General features: G+C 34.9%; 1 protein-coding gene across 3 annotated transcripts in view; it reads left to right on the forward strand.

Moving 5' to 3' along the window:
* The window catches only part of Dcc (DCC netrin 1 receptor), a 1023267-nt gene that overhangs the window by 755881 nt on the left and 246370 nt on the right, over window positions 1-21016 (forward strand). For all 3 annotated transcript variants that reach the window (XM_040741618.1, XM_040741619.1, XM_040741620.1), the window contains exons 10-12: window positions 1700-1848; window positions 3394-3532; window positions 8426-8475. In XM_040741618.1, coding sequence (XP_040597552.1) covers window positions 1700-1848; window positions 3394-3532; window positions 8426-8475 — 338 coding nt within the window. The remainder of the gene's footprint in view (window positions 1-1699; window positions 1849-3393; window positions 3533-8425; window positions 8476-21016) is intronic.

A 21016-nucleotide genomic window follows, 5' to 3' on the forward strand; every position in this document is an offset into this window, starting at 1 on the left:
ATACCACGTTACTAATCCCAGAATATGTGTAGCCCTCACCTTTCATACTTTGTTTTTCTGCAAATTTGTCACCTAACACCCAATGGGTGAGGCGAAAAGAAACTTCATTTAAAAAAATCTACTCACTGAAATATCGAAAGCATGTGGATCATTTCTTTCTAATCCATTGTGAGACAACTGAGAAGAAACTAATCATTTGCACATGTGTAAGTCTCCGAGGTTCCTAGATTTAATTTGCCCTGGGAAACCAAGACTGAGCTCCTTAAAATCTGTCTCAAAATTTTAAACACTGCCTACTTAGCACATGTCTTAACCAAATCAATCATCCTAGTGTTTGGCTCCTGTCTTTTACTTTTTTTCATTTGAGGAACAACAGATTGTAATTCAGAAAGGAACACTCTTGAAATATCCCCATTGTTCATATAAATATTTAAGTACTCATAAAATCACATATAACTCCTGCTTCTATTGCTATTCTTACACTATAAACTGTGACACAAGGTAATATCCTCTGATTGACAGCAGTGTTGCTTAAACTGTGTATAGAGAGAAGGACACTGCCATAGAAAAATGCTCACTGGACTGGAATACCTCTGAAAAGAACATAAAGGGAGCATTGCTGTCCATGCATGTGTATATATATGCATGTGTACATACACATATGAGCGTATATGAGTATATTCTTGCTTATATGCAGGTTTCTTAGCACTGTTCACTAATAGGACCTAGAGCTCTTGACACCCCAGCAGTAATGGAAATATTTCACATTAAAAACTTTGTTTTCAATACCATTGCTTCTAAAAAGAAGCAGAAAGATTTAGAAAGCAAGCTGATTTTACGATGAGTGCAAAATCAAGACTATCCAGGGTAATATTATGCAAGAAAAAAGAAGAAAAGTTCAAATAAATGAAGGGATATGTTACAAGGACAGATGATGTAACGTAAAGAAAATATTTACAGTTTCTATGGGAACAATATGAACCCCCAAAACAGTTGAAGATAATAGTTAATCATGGAGCATGTAAAATAGGAATCTTCTTGCCCATCATAATATTAAATGAAAATCCAGAGAAAAATATTTGCTCTTACTTACAGAGAAATTTGATAATTTATGAGTCTTCAAACACAATTGAACAGAAGTGTTTTGAGTAAGAATTTCATTATTAAACAATTTATTTATCATTAAGTAATTGTAATGAGAGAAGAAGGAAAAGGTGGATTAAAAATCAAATCATTTTCAAAAATTAAAGGACCCAGAATCAGCTACAGGCTAAACTGCTGATCTAAACACAATGGCATGGATTCTGCATAGGTGTGTTGTTTATCTAAATAAAGAATCATAATCAAAGATGCTATTGTATTTTCATTTTCCTTGTGTGGGTGTTAGCAATATACATGCAAAAGCCTATTAAGAGAATGAAAACATTTATAGATTAAAAGTTTAGAATAAGAATCTTACTTCTTTCTTTCATTAACTGTAAAATAAAATTAGCAATTCAATTTTATATAATCTTTCCCTTGAAACAAAATTGATTACAAGATTTCCTTATTGTACTTTCTTACTATATATTAACATTATTGTCCCATATAATACTAGAAGCAGTACAGATTCCTTTATTTTTTTAACTAAACAGAGTACATATTTGTTTGTTTTGAGAAAGCAACGTGTCTTATCTGCATCAATTTCTTTTGTATTCAGTGCAAGTTCCAGGGCCAGTAGAAAACCTGCATGCTGTATCTACCTCACCTACCTCAATTCTTATTACATGGGAACCCCCTGCCTATGCAAATGGTCCAGTCCAAGGTTATAGATTGTTCTGCACTGAAGTGTCTACAGGAAAAGAACAGGTGAGTAAAAGAAAGGAGCTGCATCACTTCCATTCCCTGATGTCTCTAAGGGCAAAGGCACAGGGCACTTACCAGATACTGTAACAGTTCATCATTTAGCATGATCATCGAATATCTGGTTGGTTGCAAGTACTTTCTACTGGAAAATTTAAACCATTTTGCTGTAGTGTTCTGATGAACTTCTGGGGTGAAGTTCATAATGAGAATGCTTGTTTGGGCTTTTACTATAGTAGCTTGGGCCAGGGTAGGTTGCCAAATCCTATTCCTAAAGATACTTCTTTTCCTCACTCAACCTAAAAATAATCTGCTTTGTGTTTATTGGCCTTGTCCAATCTTCTCTTTTCACTCTTAGATGTTTCATGCTGCTCTGTCTCCTCTTCACCTTCATGCTGTGACCAACTGTTTTCTAACTTAGTCTTAGAAGTTTACTCTCTCCAAGCTTACTTGATTTTTATATTTTTAATAGTGATTTTAATAGATTACCAAAAAGAGACAAATGAGTTTTACAAGTAGAGTCACAGCAAATAATGTGGATAAACAAGTAACATGTAATAATAACATTTGATAATGTATATGTATAGTCATATGGGCAACTATTGAGATTCTTCCAAATTACCATCTTTGACCCGGATAAGATGTAAGTATACAGAGAGAGAAAAGTTAAGGATAAGGAAAAGTGGTCTTGGCCTATTGTTTGTAAAGTTTACCAAGCAGAGAATGGTTTTCCTGTTTCCATATAAAATGTCTTATCAGGATTTGTCATTTGAAACAAATTTGTCATATATTTAAATAGTAATATTTCAGGTGTACTTCTTATTTTTTAAGACAGTATTTGATGAATTGTTGTAATGTAATCAATTATTCTGCTTTTTTTCCTTGGCTGTTCCCATGTTGCTCTTAACACTTGCTTTGAAAATGTATTCCTCCATTCAATTCTATACAAGCCTTTCTGTAGCTCGTTTCAAATAATTCAAGAGGTATATTGCCTAATGTTGATAGTGGTAATCTGGAAATCATGGTGTAGAACTAAACAACATCTACTTTAGAAAGCACTGGGTCTGATTCCTAAAGTGACCTTTGCCTTCAGTAGCTCCCCACTGGAGCTATGGAGTACTAAGGATAGATTCAATATACACTACAGCATTTGGGGACACAAAATCTGTGGCAAATTGTAAGAGAGTTCCAGTATCTGTGGATATATTCCATCAAGCAAATGACAATTTGAGACACAGGAGTGAATTTTTGTTTTTTTCTATTTGAGTGGAATAGCCCATACTATTCAGTTCTCTGGGTGGTGTTAAACAAATCAAAATTTAATAACTATAAAAATCACATGGTGATGTTTTAACATGGAGTCTGCAGAGTATCGTCGACTTTAGTAGAGGAGTGTGTGACACAAGGATGGTTTTACAGCAATTCATTAAAGGGATAGAGTTGCTTCTATGAGCAAGTATCTAACATCCAATTCACTGATTGCACGAAATGATTGCCATTTCTGCTTTAATGTGCTACCTTAATAACGATTCTGGCATTTTATGTCTGCAGAATATAGAGGTTGATGGACTATCTTATAAACTGGAAGGCCTGAAAAAATTCACGGAATATACTCTTCGGTTCTTAGCTTATAATCGTTATGGACCAGGAGTATCTACTGACGATATAACAGTGGTTACACTTTCTGATGGTAAGTGACAAAACAGTGTAATTTTATTCACATATCTGTTATGAAATGAAAAAAATGTTGCTATATATAATTGATTCTGTTTTGAAGCTTTTTTTGAACTAGTATTCTTTGCAATGTTTTATTATAATTCAGAAATGTAGGCAACTTATTCACATTACTGTAGCCAAATTTAAATTTTCTATTTCAGTGTATACACTGAATTGAGATGGATTAATGGATAATCCAACAAACTGTGGCTTCTGTGTAATAGCTTAAATTATTATTGTGAATATATTTATTCATTTCTATATATGGTCCAAAGTAAACACATTCGTTATGTGTGTGAGTAGACTGATATAGGTATGTACCTTTCATTTAAAATTTAAAATGGTGCAGATGATTAAAAGTATAAATGATGAAAAGATCAATTAATTGAAAGCATCCCCAAAGGATTTTTACCAAATAAATATGCACATAAAATATTAGAAGTGAGCATGAGCATGAACACCTTCATTTTATCTTGCCTAAACTAAAAGGAAGTTTAGGAGTAGTTTTTAAATGGATTAAAGGAGAGCAAGCAATCGTAATGAAGATAATGGATTAAACCAAATACTGTCAGAAGAAACTGGAGACCAAAGCAACGCATGATAATGAATGCCTACGAAATTTAATAAATGTTACAGTCTGGTGTATGATGTGGAATGGGACGATGTAGATTCAGGCAGGGTTGGAATTGCAGAGATGGCTCCCATGAATACTAAATCATATCAAGAGCCAGCTCTGGTCAGCATGGGTTCCCTGTTATTATGTTTAGTTCTATAAATTATTGATATTTGGAAATGCTGTCAATTTCTGATTTTTGACCTAACACTCTTTAATCTGGGAAAGTATTGAGGTAGCTACTACACAGAATATCAATAGCATGATAAAAGACATGCGTGTTTTTAAGGATGTAACACAGGAGTGATGCTCATTTGCAATTTCCCTCAAAGGGGTGTTTTACTGTTAGGCCACTTCAGTATTAATTTTAATGTAATTCTTTTACCCAACTGCCTGATTCTGTTATTCAAGACAGAACAGAACACGCACTGACTGAATAAATTACTTCATAGCTTATAATTATAAAAATAAAAGAAAAACAAATGAAAATGAATATTTTACATAATTTATGTAGATTTCATTCACACTCTGAACTGTAATACTGTGGCCTTATTCTCCCCTTTGATTTTAAATGTCATAAGTGAGAAAGATAGAATGTTATTCATTAGTCTTAGAATTATCTCCTGGAAATGCTGTGTGCATAGAAAAAAATCTGTCACTTAAAAGGAACTCCATAACCATAGTCCCATATAAATATCATTGTTGGAGATACACAAATTTTCTTTATCAGATGCACTTGATAAAAGAAAGGAGGGACTCTGAGGGACTCTTGTGTGGGCATCCTGAGCTCGTCTATAACCTCACTTATAATCAATTCACCTTCTTTAGTTTTTAGTAAAACAAGTGCTCCTGGCTTCCACCCTGACATTATCCAGTTCCCTTCTGCCTCCTTCATCTAATGTTTTCTCTTCACTGCTGAAGCTAAATGTATCACATTTAGATGGAATGCCTTAGATAAAATGCTCTCTTGTTTCAATTCTTCAGCACTGGTCTCCTTTGATATTTTGTACTATAAGTAAAAATTAAATAGGCTAACACGCTAAACTAATGAATGGCATAGTGTCTCATAATTATTCTTTATGCCAATATATGTTTGTTTTTTTATTCCATTAAACATGTAGGATAATGTTATGTCTTCCTATGTGTTTCTTTTCCAACTTGGGAAATGCACCAAAAAACTTAACAAAGGTTTTCTATAAAGGTGAATTGTAGGATTTCTCCTTTTGGAAACAACTGATTTAATATGTATCTACATATAAATGAATTCCATGTTTTATTGAGGCTAATAGGTGAAGGAACTATCCCATAAAATTTATACTGACACAAACAAAAATGTGTATGACAAAATTACTGTGCAAATGATTATCAGGGTCCCCTACGTTGCTTGAAAATACTTTTATACAAATTACCTTCAATTTATAATTTAGATCTATCTTAATATATAGGCATACTTTTATATGTAAATTCTTCACCCTAATGTGCCATTGATTAGCAATGACACATATCTCTAACATATTCAAATTATTTACCTTGACTAAAACTATGTAGTTATATATTTTTTCTAACTGATTTTTCTTGAAGTACTTGCATTAAATTTTTATTATTAACTGTTCTAAATAAACTAATAAATCTCTCCAGGTTTACCTCCAAGAGCAGAGAAAATTTAATGGGTAAACTAAGTATACATCTATGCTCATTAGTGTTATAACTAGTATTTATGGGTACTTTCTGATACAAGCCGTCATCCACTTTTCCCATGATTTTTGTAATACTTACTCCTTTACAAACTACAAAACTAAGTCAAAAGAAAGCATCAGAAACATAAGTGTGTGTTATGTACCTATGATTCCAGAACTTAGGAGGTAGAAGCTTGAAGATAACAAATTTTGGGTCATCCTGGATACACTGAAAACCTCAAATGAGCAAACACCAAAACCCAACCAACAAACAAACCATCTAACAACAACAATAGTAAAAAATGACAGCAGAGTGAAGCCATGTGATATAGACATCTAATCCTGTCTATTGTTGATTGGTAACTGAAATACTGAAAAAGAATTCTCCAGTTGTCTGCAGCAAAATAGTCAGTGTGCTGTCATTGGAAAGTAAGGGAATTTTCTATTATAGAAAAATTGACAAAATAAGTCAACACAATCAAAGTAAAGACTTTGGGAGTTTTGTTATATCAATTTACAATATTTAATAAAAATAAATTTGATGCCTTTAAAATTGTGATAGTTATACCTGTTGATCTCCACAGTGTGTTTTTGGCATACTAGAAGCTTGAAATGAACTATTATCAATATTTAAAATGACATTTCAGGGTAACACATCACTTACAGACATGTTCCCAACCAATTAAAAAATGTAACACACCTTCCCCTCCAAAATTCCATCAATGGTGGTTGCTACAGATTCAAACCATAACTGACTGAGATAATTTACAAAGTTTGGTTTTAAAACAAAATATATTTTGGAAGTTTTGAAATTATGTGAGGTAGAGCAATGTTATACTTAATTCTCACCAATGGTGAAAGTTAAGATGTAATTGCTGCCATAAATATGTTAGCTACATTCAGACAAGCTAAATAAAACTAATTAATATATAAAAATTTAACCTATATTTTGGTTTAAGCATTGGGAATGCAAAATTTGTATCTGAAGTTCTGGATTTAAAATAACATTCATTATACTGTCATAACAATTCTATAAATTAATCTACTATTTCAACATCTGCATCCTGAATTTGCATGTAAGCCAAACAGTATCCTCTGTGTTGATGATAAAACATTAAAATTTGGAAAACATTTGCCCACATGAAAGTTGCATTTTTTGCTCAGTTCAAAGTCATAGCATTAACTAACAACATCTGCAGTGTTCACTGAATAATGGTATATTATTAAAGATTGCATAGTGTCTTAATTCATACACATATTACTCGTATTTTACCACAGAAGGCATTGGCTACAATCTTTATCAAGCACCAAGATAAAAGGTTCAAATCAAAGTAAATCAAATTATTGCAATTTCCATCATATTAATAAAGACCCAGAAACCAGGCCTAAGTAGGCCTTCATTTCTTCTGTACTCACTGATTCAATGCATATTAATTGGTTGTCAGTTTGAAGAAGGCAGAAATTAGTCAGGCATACAGCCTGTCCTGATGGTAAATAATTTTCAGGCAGAAATCAATATAGGGCATAACTGAAGTCAGAGTCAGATGCTGGTTAATTGTGAAATACTACGGAAACCATCCAGTTTGCATGAAAGGAAGAGGAAACATGGCCACACAAATGACCCAGTGAGTTGTGAAAATGCATGAGTAGCCCACCTCTGTCTTGCTCACCAATGTGTCTAAAGTGAAAATAAAAGTGACTTACTTATTAAATGAGTGATGCTGAGAAGTTATTAACTGTTTCGACCCTATGGAGTACAAGGAGCTTTATTTACTTACAGTTCCACACTGGCATTAGAACCTTTCTAGACACATAACAGCTTCCCAGTCAATAGTTGTCTGCAAATTGCTCACATGGAAGTAGACTAACACTTTGTATATAGTAAATCTTCATCACAACTAACAAAGGAGGGCTGTATATATTCTTTTTAACATAAAAGTTTAAAGAAATATTAAATACAGAAAAAATAATAAAGTAGCTAGAAAATGTCCAAAGAAAAATTAACTGTTTTTTTTTTGTTAATAAAATCTATGGGCCAAACAATATTGGGTAATCTGCTTGCTTCTATGTCATACAAATTTAATTATAAATAGCTTAAAAATGAGGAGTCATTTCCTTTTGTTCATCTCTAGGAGGCAATAATGACTGCATTATAGGAATTAAGCAACCCAGGTGTCTATTACAATGATATATTCCACAATAAAACTATGCAGATCCTGAAAAGCGCAGTATGATGATCCTTAAAAACCACTCCAGAAAATCTCATAGGTTCCGGCAGGAAGGTTAGCACTGAGCTATAATTAGGTGGCAGTATTTGCTGCCACAGCTGGTGCTCTTTGTAAAATAATTTTGAGGACTCCATAGACAGATAACTAACTGACCCACCTAATGGGACACAAACAAATGTTTATTTCTCCTCTCTCTAGGAAAATTGAAAAGGGCCACCTGCTGGTCTTATCTTACTGAATTCTTATTATAAAATTTGAAAAAACATATACTCTCTCTTTTCATCATTGGTGTGTATTTTCATTTTCAAGCCTTTGGCAATAACATTCAGATCTTGTTTATTTGCTTTCAGTGCCTGGAGCTCCACCACAGAACATCTCACTGGAAGTGGTTAATTCAAGGGTAAGTCAGTTAGCCAATGTCTATTACTTTATTACCTATTATGCACATATTCTGCTTATCATACTGCCATGTAAGTGGAATGTTGACCTGTATAAAGGAATGTTATGGAGCAGCACAGGTAGTGGTATTTGGTCGCATATGTTCTTTCACGTGACAAACATCCACTAAGTGAGGAACTGTTTTTTTTTTAATACAAGCACATTTGATTTATTAAGCTTTAGAGTACTTAAGATCTCTTCTAACATGAAGGAACCCTATTTATCATGTCTGAATTCACTAACAGAGGAATGAGTCTAGTATTTGATCATACTGTTTTAATTCAGACAGTGACAATATTTAATTTAGTATTCCTTTTTACTTTAATTTTTAATTGAAAATTCATGCAGTATATTCTGACCATTGTTTCCACTCCCATATATCCTCCCATACCCTTCCAACCTCACTTCACCAACCACCCATTCCATGCCCTCTTTTCCCCTCTCTTAGGAAATAAACAAGAAAATTAGAAAAAACAAACAAACCAGAATGAAATAATAAATAAATAAAATAGTGAAAAATTACAATATACACACAGAGAGAAATAAAAAAAAATAGAATTCATACAAACAAAAAATGGGAACCATAATATACAGACAGACAAACAAACAAAAAACAGTGGAAAAGCCGGGCACTGGTGGTGCACGCCTTTAATCCCAGCACTCGGGAGGCAGAGGCAGGCGGATCTCTGTGAGTTCGAGGCTGGGCTGGACCGACAGCCTCCAAAACAATACAGAGAAACCCTGTCTTGTAAAACCGAAAAAACAAAAACAAAAACAAAACAAAATAAAAAAACACAGTGGAAAATAAAGATGTCCAAAAAATACCAGTATGTGACAAAGAACACACAACTGAGTTCATTTTGCTTTGGTCATGTACTATTGGGCTTGAGAGCTACCTACAAGTGTACCCAATAAGATTCCCATGGAGAAAGCTAATTTTCCTTTGGAATTCGTGAGCAGCTGTCAGTTGGAGATAGCTTCTTATTTGGGATTGGGGTTCATGTTTACTTTACGGTCTCAGAGTTGGGACCCATTCTGGTTTGGATCTGTGCAGTCCCTGTGTGTGATGCCACAGTTTCTGTGAGTTAATTCTCCTGTCAGTCGTGCTGTGTCTGGAATACGCTGGGTCCTTGGTGTTGTCCATCCCCTCTGGTTCTTACACTTTTCTTTCTCTTTTTTTTAATTAAAAAGACCTTATTTTACATATCAATCCCGTTTCCTCTCCCTCCCATCCTCTCATGCCCCCCCCCCAGTTCCCTGTCCCATCCACCATCCACCATCCACTCCCCAGGGAGGGTGAGGTGTTTCCTGAGAGACCATGAAAATCTGTGGAGTCATTTGAGGCAGGTTCTATAGCCACTCCCCATGTACTTAGGCTAAGAGAGTATCTCTCCATGGGAAATGGGCTCCCAGTTTCTGTTATAAATGGAAATTCTTGCCAAATGTTTGGGTACCACATGTAGATGAATGTTTCTGTCCGGGGTGGTCCTGTTGCAGTTAAGTCCAAAATAAACACACATACACTTATATTTATTATTAACTGTTTAGCAAATAGCTTCTCATTGGCTACCTCCCTTGTAATTATTATCCCACATATATTAATCTGTGTCTTTCCTCTTGGTTTTGGCTTAGCAGTGATGAAGGTACCTGGCTTCCTAAGGCAGCTACATGACATCTCCCAGAATCTGTCTATTACCTTTCTCTAACCATGTCTGGATTTCCAGCCTGGTGAAATTTTACCTGTCTATTGGCTGAAGCAGCTATATTCATCAGCTAATAAGAGAAACATATATTCACAAAAAACAGAAGGACATACTCTGTCAGAAAAGTACAAAGACAGCATATTAGATTTTTAATTGAGATCTGTCTTAAACTTTTTCCATCTCCTCATTTGAATAACTCCTTGAGTCCCAAGGTGAGGGGTTTGATGAAGGCATCCCATTCTAGGACTTAGTGTTCCAAAGTCTCTCAGTCTCGATACATTGTTCAATTGTATTTATTCTAGTGCTCATTTCCTGCAGAAGAATGCTTCTCTGATGATGGCCTAGTGAGAGAGACTGGCTTAAGGGTATAGCAGAATGTCATTTGGAGTCATTTTATTGCTATGTTCCTTTAGCTGAACAATAGTATTTGTCCTAGGTACTTTAAGTGTCTATTCTTATGTCCTTAGACACATGAATAGGGTGTCATCTCATGGAGTACCACCTAAGACCAATCAGGTGGTGACTGGTTACTACCACATTTGTGCAACTAGTGAGGAAGTGTTTCATTCAGGCAGGTCACTATTATAGACCAAAGGGTTTGGAGCAGACTTGGTGTTTTTCTCTTCCTGTTAACCATGCAGAATATATTCCAGTATCATGAATCCTAATTAGTGGTGGGGAAGGCTCTAGGTAGGAACCAGCTCAACTTCTCTATGATCAAGGAGATATACAGGTGTTTTCTTCAGCAATGGGGCCTTACCCTTAGTTTCTGGAGATAAAACAATAGTTTTGGCAATGGTCTGACTTGTTTGGGAGTTCATAGAACCCCTTTTGTCAATAACTAAATTATATATAACTCATCCCTGACACTTGAGGTTTTCACTTGGGCTTTGTCTCCCTTGTTATTTGGTGATTTCATTTAAATTTTTTTCATATATGTATCTTTTTTGAAAGCTTCTATAGTGCTAGGTTTTCATATTACCCCTCAAACGGCCCTCGGTGTTTCCTGTCATTCCCCATATTCCCTCCTCAGTCCCTTTTCCTTTCATCTTCTCTACTCAATCCTTCTGTTCCAGGATCCCGATTCATTTCTATCTTATTGTTTTTTTTTTTTTTTTTTTGGTTTTTCGAGACAGGGTTTCTCTGTATTGTTTTGGAGACTGTCGGTCCAGCCTGGCCTCGAACTCACAGAGATCCGCCTGCTTCTGCCTCCCGAGTGCTGGGATTAAAGGCGTGCGCCACCACCGCCCGGCTCATTTCTATCTTATTATATATTACATTTACTCTTTCTTGGGGGATCCTTCACTCTGTCTTAGTTCTTTCCTCTAAACCCAACCTCTGTGGTTATTCACATTGTAGCATACTTAACAAAAACTTAAAAGCAAAAACCCACACAGAAGAGAATTCATACCATATTTGTCATTTTAGGATTCTGATACCTTATTATGGGATGCTTTGTTTGGTATGATGTTGTTTGTTTTTTCCTAGTTCCATCCATTTTTCTGAGAATTCTTATGAATTTTTAACATCTGAATAATATTTTATTCTGTAAATGTACCACATTTTCTTTATCCATTCACGTATTGAAAAATATCTCAGTTGTTTCCAGTTTCTAGATTTTATGAATTAAACAACAAGAAATATGATTGAACAAGTGACGCTGTAGTATGATGTAGAGTCCTTTTGGTATAGCTGCATAGCTTGTATAGCTGGGCCTTGAGTTAAATCTATTTCTAGCTTCTTAAGGAGCTATCACACTGATTTCTATAGCTGTTAAAGTCAAGCTTTCCCCATACACACTCACAAATTAATAATCTCTTCTTGTGACTATATGTGTGCTTATGTATCCAGGGCTAACTTCTAAAGATTAAATATCCTATACAAGAGTTTGTTCTCCCCACTGATTCATGTGTAATTCAAACTTTATACCTAAAGTTAGGGAAAATTGTAGGATAGGGAACAGTAAGATCTTAAGAGCCAGAGGGTCATGATACATTTTGCTAGATAATGTCTCCTCAGCATGACAGAGGAAATATGCTAACAAAATTTCAACAATAAAATTGCCAGAACAAGACCAGTGTGACAATTGTTGATGTTACAATGTGAACAGAAGAGATTACAAATGCTCCCACTCTAGATGAGGAAATAGAAGTAGTCAATTGCTGTTGAGGAAAGTAGAATCCAGTAGTTTTCATTGAACTCCTGTAGATTTCCTTATGATATCTATTATAAGTTTTAATAACTTTCAGACATGGTTATATCACAACGCCATTGTGAACTTTCGATTCGTGCAAGTGGGACTTGGAAACAATTTTATGAGATCATCTCATTATTCATGTTTCATACACTTAAAAATTGATCAATTTTTAGACTGGGCATTGTTGGTGTACAACTTTAATCCTAACACTGGGGAGGCATAGGGAGGTGGATCTCTGTGAGTTCTAGGATAATATGATGTATGTATGTATGTATGTATGTATGTATGTATATATTAGTATATGTACTCAAGGGATTTTAACAAAGAGGTTAAAAAGCATAACAGAATCACTCCATTTAGAGTTTGGTTTCATTTTCTTATCACCTGTAATTTAAACTTTATCATACCCATTTCTGATGTTCCCATTTCTGTTTGACTCCGCAGTCAGAGTTTGCTTTAGCCTTTCCATGAGGTTTAATGAGATTTCCTTCAAGTCATACATTTTTAAAAGAGAGAGGTTTAATAATAGGCTTAAATTAAATGAACCTAGGTCTAGTGATAAGGTCTCTAATTTTAATTTAGCTCATGGAAGTTGCCCTTATAGTTGGAATGGTTGATTAGTCAGAGAGCATGAATAGGTTCAATGCAGCCAGTAGGTGAAGGCACTCTGTGATTTGATTTTAGAGATGGTAAAGTGTTCACTTACATAAAAATATCCACTAACTGTAAAATGCAAGTATTTTATCTGTGAGATTTAACACACTAACAAGACTAATTGGAATCATCTTTATTGATGTTTAATGAATGCCTACAGTGGAAGCCACTAAAGCACTGCAGTTGTTCTGTGCCTGGCAATGTGCTCTGCAACTCACCTTGCATTTCCTTTTGTAAGTGTTGTTTATAAAGTACATTACTGGAATGTCAACTCTAAGCTTTGATTTTCCTGGAAAAGCTTTTCTGAAAGGCAGGGAAACACCATTATTTGATACAGGGAAATAGAATCAGAAATGATAGAAAATTAACACAAGAGAGTGAGAAGCTCTGTGAAAAAAATTAGGGACACCAATATGTTAGGTAATGGCTTTAAGGATGCAGAAAGGGGTGATACAGGAGCTAAGACATCAGTAGAGTGGGGGCTAGCTTTATGCATACTCAGGGTTTCATTGTTAATACAATTACCTCCAAGTAAGAAAACACTTTGAAGACAGTATTTGACACTAATTGCACATGGAAATTGGACATCTAGAATGAGAAAGTATGAGTAAAAAATGTGAGATGACTTACATCATCTAATAGTAGAAATGTTTTTAACAGAAGTTTGGAACTGTGAGGCCAGCCCTGAGCTAATGACAGACATTGATAAATAATGACAATAAAGATTCTGCCATGAGAAAGGGCTAAAAATGGACATACTGTTTAAAGACTGAACAGAGCAAAATTTTGTTTTTGGGTTGTTTTTCTTATCAGTGGAGGGAAAATGCTGGATAATAACTAAAAGAGAATCAAGTGTTTGAAAGAACTTTTATTGTTTTGATCACTTTGCTTGTCTTGATTACAAATTTGTGAGACACTACAATTTCTCGAAATGATGCAGTAGAGACAGAAACTAACCATGCAGAAAATAGAATGGAAGAAAACAAGTATGCAATGCTATGGGTAGACAAGATGGCCAGTGACCTAATGTATCAAGAAGACACAGTCAGTTCGTTCTTGCTAAGTGGAGCAAGAGCAGCAAGGAGTGCAGATATTAGTTTTTTGAATCTGAGAATCTGAGATGATCGGTTTAAGCAAAGATCACCATCACACTATAATGGCTTACACAAGAAAATAATGAATATTTGAAGATGAGAAAAGAGGGTGAGTGGTCATCTAAAGTTAGTGATCAATCTTAATTTTTCTTTTTTATGCTGCTGTAACTGTTGGGCAATATTGACACAACATTCAAGATTATGATCAAATTTAAAGTAAAACTTAACACTACAGCAATAGGCACATGAAAGAAGTAATCACATTGTATCCATAGTGAAAAGTGGGTTAGGATACAATCTATTACTTCCTTGCTCTGTATGTTTCATTTAGTGCAAAGCCCAGCCAATGAAATAGTGCAAATGACACTCAGAGAGGTTTTCCCTATATCATCTAACCCAATTAGCAAAATATTTCATAGACATGGTCATACTCCAATGCATTCTAGGAAGTTGCTCATTCAAATTCCCATACCAGGTAGCTCTGCATTTTAATCATCAAGCCAACAATCAAACCTGACCATCATAATCATTGCCTATAAATGGTCTAAGAAAGTAAAATTAGGTACAGGGGTACTGGAAGATAATATGTAATGAGAAAATGGCAAAGACAATGAATTATTTAATTGTCCCTAATTTTCAAAGTACCTAAAGCTGTTATAAAGCCAGGACTACACAAAGAAATGATACTGGGATTTGAGGCTATGGCTATTGATCACTTTACTATACTACATCTGGGTTTCATGCTAAGGAAAAAGATACAAAGAAAAAAAAGTTAAACAATCTTGCCTTCAAGTAGTCTATGATTTCTGCGTAATTAGGCCCCTGAGAGAAGCTGAGCATTAGATTAGCTCCTAGGAAACTGGTTTACCTATCTTAAATGTATTTGTGACCTAATAGATGTAGGTAATTGTGGTTATACCATGCTTGTACAAATAAAGCTTGTCTGAAGATCAAAAGATTGATCATGCCACTAGCTAACCATAGAGGTCTGGATGTCCATGAGATGGCTGGGCAGAGGCAGGAAGTAAGATGGCTGGGCAGAGAGAGGAAATAGGTGGAGGGGCCGGAACTTACTCTCTTTTCTGCTGGGAAGCTAATGAGACAAAGGTGGATTTGGTTTGCTCCTTCTTCTCTAGGATCTCTCAGCATTTTCATCTATATCTGACTCTGGGATTTTATTGTTTAGACCAATTAGAACTCCATTTACATGCAATAGAGTGCATGTCAGATCCAGGTGTGCTAAGATGGAGAGCGAAGACTCCTAGTGCTAGGGCTGGTGATGTAACATCCCTTACTAATTCATGATTTGTGCATCCCTTTCTCAGAGCATGGCATAGTTTTTGATAATTCTAGAAATAGGAGGTCGAACTGAGCTGGATGAAGTAGGTAATTGGAATAGAACCTGATGTACTATCTCTTGATAGACTCTACAATGGTCTCTATTTCATCTCTCCTCCACCCCATGTTCTATTCACTTTGATATTCTGCTGTAGTATTAACATACTGGACCCCCTGAAACTGTGATACAAAATGTATAATTTCTCTATTTAATGTCTGGTATTTTGTCATAAACACCAGAAAGGTCATGAAGACACCTACTCTTTCACATTCCCCTCACAGAACCTATTTGGAAGATTCTGTGTTTCAAAATTAACAACTAAAAACTAACAACCTGGAAGAACTCTAATTTGTCAAGAGACCAAAGCTGATACCTCAGTAAACTTTAGTAAACTAACTTGAAAATTTGGGGCATTTCCAAATTTAATTATTTTCTCAATCTAAAGTTATAGAATGCATTTATTATTGAACGTTTTCAGGCAAAAATTGGAATTACAAAAATGAGCCCTTATCTCAGCCCCCAGGGTTGGCTGGCAATCAAATAAACCCTCTAATTATCTAGCAGCATCGTTCTGGAACCATGCAGAAATAGATGCTAAATACAGAGCAAATTCAAATCATAATGTGAGGCACATATTTTACAATTAACTATTATTAATTTAAATAGTAGACAAAACTAAGCCAAGGTTGCATGAATTAAACCATTTTAGAAGAAACATTGTCAGATAATAGCATACCTGGTTAAGTGTGAGAGTACTCTAAGGTACAGCTTCGTTTATAACCAAACGACTTTTTTTTCTCTTCTCCCCAAGTTGTCTGTATTTAACCTCATAATACAGCACTTGGAGGCTGGTGTAAAGGTGACTGTTATGCCTTTGAGGTCAGACTGGATTATAATTTCAGGAGTTTCAATGTAACTTTCATAATGAGTTGCTGTACATTCAATGCTACTGAGTGGTACATTGTCTCAAAATCTAAACAAAACATGAAACAAAGCAAAACATGAAGGATCCCCACTTCAAATACTCTGCCTGTATTCTCAATTTCACCTGATATAGAGATAATGATAGGTTTACTTTGTGTGCTGCCTTTCCATCCAGAACCTGATGGCCTTCATTAGTTTTTTCAAGTTGTCTAAACTGTCACTCTTTACCCTGGAAAACTCTTCATAGGAGATTGACAGTATCTGCTATTATCATTTGTCTTTCCCAAACACTTTTCCTAAAATCCTCTTCTGATTCTAATTGGATTTTTCAGATACATTGAAAATTTTGTAGGGGTAGATAATTTATAGAACACTTAATAATTGAGTATCAGAAAGCCAATTATTACATTGTATATCTAATATTAATGCAGTGAGGAAGAGTTGTCTATCTGCTACAAATATTTAGCTATTTTCCTGGATTAAATAGCAACAGATTCCATTGTATTTTTTATTTACTCTTTTTTCCACATTGAAACTCAAGTTCTACCTATCCAAGCATGTCTCAGCTTTCAGGCAAATCAACTAGTCAGACCATTTTGGTTTTTTTTTTGTTTTGTTTTTTTGTTTAAGACAATAGCCATTACAGAGATAGTTTTCCATTTCATTTTTACATTGATAAGTTGAAGAGTTGCACACAATGGAGATTACTGTGCAAACAAATGTCTCATGACTTTTTTAAAAATAGGAATGGGATTTGCTCTTTCTGTACTTCAAAGAATGCAATATTAAGTTTCATTTAGATGCAAAGTCACATAACATTGTTGTGCTATCTATTTTTATGTCAAGTTGACACAAGCTAGAATAATTTTGGAAGGGAGAAACTCTATTGAGTTGGGTAAGCCTGTGATGCATTTTCTTAATTGACAATTGATGTTAGCAGGCCAGTTCAATGAAGGTGGCTCCAATGGCTTGGTGTCTCTGGGTACTATAAGAAAGCTGACTGAGCAGGCCATAAGGAGGAAACCAGTAAGCATGTCTCCCCATGGTCTGTGGTCTTTGCATCAACTCCTGACTCTTGGTTCCTATTGTTTGAGTTCTTGTCCTGATGTACCTTTGTGATGGACTCTGATGGGGTGCTGTAAGCTGAAATAAACCCTTTCCTCCTCAAGTTGCTTTTAATCATGGTGTTTATCACAGTAGGAACATTTACTGAGTCATATGTTGGATGTTACTTATAGGATCAAAGGTTCTATTTTTAATACAATTTTTCCAAATCTTATCTTAATCTGAATATTTTATCAGAGAATAATGATTAATAAAAAGATCATTTATTCTTGGGTTAATTATTTAATGTGCACATTGAATTGCACATTCATTTTGTTTTTGAAGACCAAATAAGCATACAACAGTTACTATTGTTTAGCGCCACCAGTTTAGTAAAGGACTTGCAAGATTACTTGATGGCCACATCCATGACAGTAGCCATTAGTGTGAAAACGATGAATGACAATGACTGGGACTGAACAACTTCTACAAAATCAATGATTTCGTTTCCTATAATAAAGTAGGAGTTGCATGCTCCCTGCCTATTTTTTAGAGAAGCCAGGATACTTTTTCATTATCCTTAACTTCAATGTAATAAAGGTTGCTTTACTTTATGAAAAATGGGTCCGTGAACCTGTTTCTCAGCTGCAGGTAACACTTAAACTATTCATCATCTGAACTGTCCTGGTACTTCAGTTGACAGCAACTGAATTAAAGGAGGTGTAAGACACAGGCCCAGGTCAAAAAGAGAGAACTGGCATGACTGGAATTGAAGCTGTCAAACCGCAAGGAATCTCCACATCCTTTAAAAGAGTACTTTGCTTTAAATTGCCTTTCCTCTGCACCCACACACAGACTTCTGACTCTGCAGTTCCCCTGTACAAGAAATTTGTGTTCTCCAATAGCGGTACAAATGATACAGATGTAGATGTTCTGCATATCTTTCTGTATCTCATTAACTCAGTGGCTTTCAAGTGTCTTTAATGTGTTAAAACCCATCTTGGTATAATATGCAAAGACAAAAAATGCAATCATTGGTCTCCTTGGGACAAGGGCAATACAATATTGCAATCATCCTGTGCTACTTCTTAAGAACTGACTTAAATTATTGTAAATCTCAGAAACATAGCCCATTTTTAAGCAAAGACATTATTAAAAGAATTTCATAAACTCATATTGAAATGAAATTGAACAAATCTATATTTTAGACCTACCATTTCATCATAATCTCATTACATTTGATAATATCACTGCTCTTAGGGATATTTACATGATACCTGCATGGTGAGAATGCTGTACACATGTCTCCAATTCTTTCAGTGACATCATGCTAGTAGCATGAAATTGGCTTTGTGGTGCATTTTATACCACACTACTCAGCAAATGGAACAAATTGGGGTCTTTTCTCTCAGGAGACCACATTTTTAGTAACTTTTCATGCACTATTCCTAAAGAGGAGTTGAAAGGATTGTCAATATGTTAGCTTCTCTCTCAATTCTCTTGCTAGACTATGAGAAACATCAACAAGAGAACAATATTTTTGTCTTTTGTAGTTATTTTTATTTTATGAGTGTTAGTGTTTTGCCTGTATGTATATTTGTGTTAAGGTGTAGGATCCCCTAGAACTGGAATTACAGACAATTGTGAGCTGCCATGTAGGTGCTGGAAATTGAACCCGGGCCAATGCTTTTAAGCACTGAGCTATCTATCCATCCTATTTGTAGTTTTTTTTTTAAGAAAATAAAAAAATGTTCCGATTACATCATATTTACAGTCATAAAGTTGTAAAGGGAAATCAAGAGAGATGAATGAAGAGGACTGCTGAGTTCTGCAACATGAGCCTATTCATCTTAGATATGTAATAGAAGTAGGAATGTGTGGGATGGGAATATCAACCCTTAGTAGACTGTGGTCTACTAAGAAACATCTCTGAACTAAGTCCTTACCATTGAGAAACAAAAGCAAAGTACTCAGAATCTTCCCACTTTTTTCTTGTTTCATCTTCTGAGATAACTTTCCTCAATATCCTTTACATGAGCATGATTATTCATAAGATACCTACATATCTGTGTTCCCTAAACTGCCTTGTTTTATTGAAAAAAAAAGCTGCTCCACCTTCAGTGTTGATAAATGATAAGCACTTCTGTGAAATAAACACATCTCCTTACATAATAAAATTCATTTGACATTAACTTCAGCAAATAAATTTATAGGTGTTTTCCTGGCCTATTATTCCTAACTTGTACCTTTAGATTTAACGCTAACATATAATTTTGCTTTTCTATGACACAGAAGAATTGCTCAGTACATTTAATTATATCTTTCTAATGAGTGTGAATAATTTCATTAGCAACAGGTTGTTTTAGTTGTAAAAATGAAATGATTTGAATTTTTATCATTTTGTACTGAATAAAGTTTATTTCTTATGGGACCCACACTATGCAATTTTACATATGTGTATTCTTTTGCCTGTCATTTGAATATGTATTCATTACTTCATTAATTCATTCATTTCATTTGTTCACTTGTTCAACAATTCATTATTATGTACATGTTATTAACAATTAAATGACTGAATTCCATAGCACACCTTATAATGAAATAGCCTGAAATTTAGATAATTAAAATGAACTAGCTGTAATGTAGTAATACAATCAAAATTTACTAATCTGTACTTTTTATTGCTTTTGATTATATATGAAGAGAGGAAATGTTTCCCTTGGGAATCTTCACTTAAAAATAAAAATATTCTATGTATCAAGTCTGTATATTGAGGACAATTTAAAAGGTGTAATTGTCAATCATGTCTGATTTCTAGATACAAATGTCTAGAAATATTTTCCCTAGACATCATGCAGTCTACGAACCAAATTATTGTGTTAGGTAAAACATTAGACTTTGTTATTATATTCTATACACATATGTCTACATCAGTATTTCTAGAATCCCTTTTTAAAATTTAGAGTACTTTCCCCTTTTGTTGGGGTCATAGATGTGAAGAACTTTAATATAGGATACAAATTTACTGAGTGATGCACACAGTAATCAAATGTTACCAAGAAGAAAACATCCTTACTCTGTGACATATTGGTCTTGTGAGAAGCTGACGTTGATGGGAAGCAATACTCTTTAGCCAAAGTGAAAAGCATCTATCATGCTGTCATATCACATTTGATTCAAACTATATAAACACCTTTGCTAGTATAATATTATCATTTTTTATTTTAATTTAAATTAGAAACAAGGTTGCTTCACATGTCAATCCAGGTCCCTCTCCGTTTCCCTCCCCTACTCCCATGTCATCCCACCAACCCCAACAACACCCCCTCTTTCCCCAGGGAGGGTGAGGCCCTCCAGGGGGTGTCCATAGTCTGTCATTTCATCCAGGGCAGGGCCTAGACCCTCCCCTAAGAGTCCAGGGTGAGAGTGCTTCTCTCATTGTGGGATGGGCACCCAAAACCCATTTGTACGCCAGAGATAAATACTGATCTACTATCCAAGGCTCCATAGATTGCCTAGGTCTCCTCACTCAAGACCACATTCAGCGG

This window comes from Mesocricetus auratus, unplaced genomic scaffold, assembly GCF_017639785.1.
Source record: "Mesocricetus auratus isolate SY011 unplaced genomic scaffold, BCM_Maur_2.0 Super-Scaffold_6730, whole genome shotgun sequence".
Lineage (NCBI taxonomy): Eukaryota > Metazoa > Chordata > Mammalia > Rodentia > Cricetidae > Mesocricetus > Mesocricetus auratus.